The sequence below is a fragment of the Macrobrachium nipponense genome, chromosome 6 (assembly GCF_015104395.2).
Source record: "Macrobrachium nipponense isolate FS-2020 chromosome 6, ASM1510439v2, whole genome shotgun sequence".
Taxonomy (NCBI): Eukaryota; Metazoa; Arthropoda; class Malacostraca; order Decapoda; family Palaemonidae; genus Macrobrachium; species Macrobrachium nipponense.
In genome coordinates this window covers 135967410-135971167 of record NC_061108.1, presented here as the reverse complement: position 1 = coordinate 135971167, position 3758 = coordinate 135967410, and the positions used below count along the sequence as shown (strand labels likewise).

General features: G+C 41.6%; 3 protein-coding genes across 3 annotated transcripts in view; all 3 read right to left on the bottom strand.

Moving 5' to 3' along the window:
- The window catches only part of LOC135216656 (uncharacterized protein K02A2.6-like), a 411-nt gene extending 171 nt beyond the window's left edge, over positions 1 to 240 (bottom strand). The window contains exon 1 of the mRNA XM_064252042.1: positions 1 to 240. This exon is cut by the window's left edge and continues 171 nt beyond it. Within this exon, the coding sequence (XP_064108112.1) occupies positions 1 to 240 (240 nt within the window).
- A 47-nt stretch (positions 241 to 287) lies between these two features.
- LOC135216655 (uncharacterized protein K02A2.6-like) lies at positions 288 to 1389 on the bottom strand. The gene is made up of 2 exons (XM_064252040.1): positions 1087 to 1389; positions 288 to 971 (listed from the first exon to the last, which is right to left on the bottom strand). Exons 1-2 carry the CDS (start codon positions 1387 to 1389, stop codon positions 288 to 290), a joined length of 987 nt encoding a protein of 328 aa, XP_064108110.1.
- A 14-nt stretch (positions 1390 to 1403) lies between these two features.
- Positions 1404 to 2727, bottom strand: LOC135216654 (uncharacterized protein K02A2.6-like). The gene is made up of 2 exons (XM_064252039.1): positions 2458 to 2727; positions 1404 to 2231 (listed from the first exon to the last, which is right to left on the bottom strand). Exons 1-2 carry the CDS (start codon positions 2725 to 2727, stop codon positions 1404 to 1406), a joined length of 1098 nt encoding a protein of 365 aa, XP_064108109.1.
- Between the last annotated feature and the right edge of the window lie 1031 nt (positions 2728 to 3758).

Here is a 3758-nt window from a genome sequence, read left to right as displayed (position 1 = left end):
ATTACACGATTGCAATGTTCTCATCGCCCTTTTCATTCCTTGTTTGAATGTTCTTACTGTATTTTCGGCCTGCCCATTACTGTTTGGGTGATAAGCGGGTATCGGTATATGCTTTACACCATTTTGGGTCATGAACTCTTTAAATTCCTCAGCCACAAACTGTCTTCCATTATCAGACACGAGCTCTACACAAACCCCATGCTGAGCAAATACCCGCCGCATGATCTCGATGGTATTCATAGTGTAACTGATTCATTGGGTGTACTTCTGGCCATTTTGAATGTGCGTCAATCATAATGAGGTATGATGCCCAGGAATGGGCCTGCGAAATCAGCATGTACTATTTTCCACGGACCAGAAGGCCATTTCCACGGATTACCCTCAGCATGAGTCGGCATTGGCTGAGTAGCCTGACAAGCAGAGCACCCTTGCACAGTGTTTTCAATATCTTGATCGATATTCGGCCACCACACATACAAGCGAGCTAATCCTCTCATCCTAACAATCCCCGGATGACCATCATGTAGCTCTTCTAAGATTTGAATCCTATATCTCGACAGTATTACCGCCCTGGCACCCCATAGAAGACATCCCTCTTCAATTGAAAACTCACGCTGACGGCTATGGAAGGGTTTCAGTTCCTGTGCTGCGTCCTCAGAGTCTGGCCATCCATTTCTTGTATAATGTAAAGCTCTAGCCAGTACAGCATCATGCAAAGTTTCCCTTGCAACAGATTTTGCAGTTACAGGAAGAGAGTTCACCTGGTGCATGTTAAATGCAGTTGCTTCTTGTGTCCAGTTTACAAGCTTATCTGATGCATCGGAGTCACAATCTGGTAAAGGCAACCGTGAGAGTGCATCAGCATTTCCATTGTCACTTGAACGACGTAATTCAATGTCATAATCATAAGCTGCTAACTGTATAGCCCAGCGTTGTATCTTGCAGCTGGTCAAGGACTGGAACTGCCCTTCCTGGGTCCCCCAGGAACTGTTATGACAGGGTTTGGTTTATCTGTTGTAATAAGGGTGAATTTACGACCATATAAATATTGATGAATCTTCCGTAGTCCAAAGATTATTGCCAAACCTCACGCTCAATTTGGGAATAGTTACGTTCAGTGGGTGTTAACATTCTTGATGCATAAGCAATTGGTCTTTCTCCATTACTGGTGATATGGGAAAGCACTGCTCCAAGTCCTTTGGGTGATGCATCTACTGCCAACGTCACAGGTTTACTCAAATCATAGTGCACTAATACTCCTGTTTCAGTGGTCAGCATTCTTTTAATCTCGGAAAAAGCTCTTTCACACTCTACTGACCAATGCCATTTTCTGTCTTTATGCAGTAATTCCGGTGAGAGGCGCTGCGACTGATGAGAGATTTGGCACATAGCTACGGTAATGGTTACAGCCCCAGGAAGGATTGCATTTCAGACCTTGATTCTGGCCTTGGTGCCTCCGTGACTGCTGCAATGGCATCCTCCGTCATATGAATACCCTCTTCATCTACAATGAAACTCAAATATTTCAAGGAGGGCTTCATAAATTCACATTTCGACAAATTACATTTCAACCCATTGATGTGCAACCGCTCAAGTACCTTTTCAAGATTGTGTAAATGTTCAGCTTCGGTTCTCCCAGTAAGACTAATATCATCTATGGTGCATCCACAAGGGACTCCTTGCAGAACTTTATCCATAAAGACTGAAAAAGTTGTGGTGCTGCTCAGACACCATATGGTAAAACGTTGTGTGATATATCTGTACAAACCAAGTGGTGTGTTAATCGTGACATATTTCCTAGATTCCTCATCTAATTCCACCTGCTGATAAGCTTGCGATAAAGCTAACTTTGAGAAAGTTTTTCCACCGTTCAGTCGCTGGTATAGTTCATTTGGATTTGGCATTGAATGTTCAGGGTTTTCCACATAACGATTTATGGTGACCTTGAAGTCACCACAGATCCTAATAGAACCATTGTCTTTTGAAACAGGCACTATCGATGCCGCCCACTCACTATAGTCAGCTTTCTCAATAACTCCTTCCAATTCTAGTCTTTTAAGTTCTGCATTCACAGCATCCTTGATTGCATAAGGAACTGTCCTCGCTTTATAAAAGATTGGTTTTGCATCCTTTCTTACACGAATATGAGCCTTTATATTCTTGGTTGTACCCAGTTCACCATCAAAGACATCACCATATTTCCTTAACAGTTCTTCTAACTTTGAGGTTTTCTGAGTACCAGAATGCGGATGATTAACAGCTAACTTTTTCCAGTCAAATTTCGCAAAATGCAGCCAGTCCTTACCGAATAAGCAAGGTCCATCCCCTGTACCACATACAATGGGCACTTCCTCCACTCTGTGTCCATGAACTTCCATAGTTTACGTAGCATATCCCGACGACTTCTATTTTTTCTCCCATCATGGTTTTCAGCACAATATCGCTGGATTGAAGTACTGTATTTTTCAGATGTTTAGCGTAGAACTCTTCACTTATCAGTGACACAGAAGCTCCCGTGTCCAATTCCATATCAATTGGCATCCCATTTAATTTAACTTTCACTATTATCTCTGGAACCTTATTGTGTCTTGCTTTCATTTTCTTAACACAGTATTTCAATATATGCACCAATTCATCCTGTAGTTTGCACTCTGTAGTTTCTTCTTCCGAGCCGCTGGTCTCTCCTCTGACATGTGACCGTCGATCGTTTCCTTCCTTGTCATCCATATTTCAATTTTTTCGATTGACTGTGGTGTGATTTTTTTCCATTCGGCACATTCTACGAAGGTGTCCTTTTTTATGACCACCATTAGACTCAGTATCCGTTATGGAAACAAACAAACATCAGCCTTATGGTTTTTGTCTTCCCACGCAACGGTAACACTCAAGGAGAGAAGCTTTCGGCCCAACAACTTCTTTTACCTCCTGAGTTTGACCCTGAATCTTCGTGACGTTTTCATCAGCCATTTCCTGACTTAGCGCAATCGAAAATGCTTTCTTTAAGTCAAGCTCCTGTTCACTTGATAGTTTCCTCTGTGCCGAGCGGTTGGCCAATCCAATAATAACAAAAAAAGCTCTCTTAAAAATTACCTCTTGAAAAGCACCTCAAACTGACATGTTTCCGCCAATTTCCGTTGCTCCGTTGCTAATCAGTGATGGATATCCTGGACGTTGTTTCCTATTGTAAAACTTGAAACGTTCAGCTATCAGGATGGGTTTTGGGTGGAGGTGATTTTTCAAAAGCTCAGTAAGTTCTCTATAAGTCCTTGATGAGGGCTTATTAGGCGCAAGCTATGTTTTCAGAAGTCCATATGTAGGAGCGCCGACGGCGCTCAAGAAAACTGCCCGTTTCTTATCTTCCTCTGTTGTCATTTGCTAAGCAGAACTGATCAAACCTTTCGACATAATTTTCAAAGTCCTCAGATTTGTCATATGCTGCTATATTACCCAAATGCACCATCCTTAATTTTCCTTTCGTGAGTCAGTTCCTCAGTCGCCATTGAAGTATATTTGGATGGACACGAAACTCAGATAGATCCTTTCTGAATGACTTTATTTTTAAGATAACTAACCTATAATATACAGTTTAAAAGAAGACAAGATAGTAACAGGGTAGTTATGCTTAATGAGTAGTAAGTATCTGTAAACACAAATATAACCTCTGGTAATAGGTAGTTATAAACATAAATACCTAACACACCTCATAACAAAATACTAACAAAGCCTAGAACATCTTAAACTAAGACCTGACTCAGCCC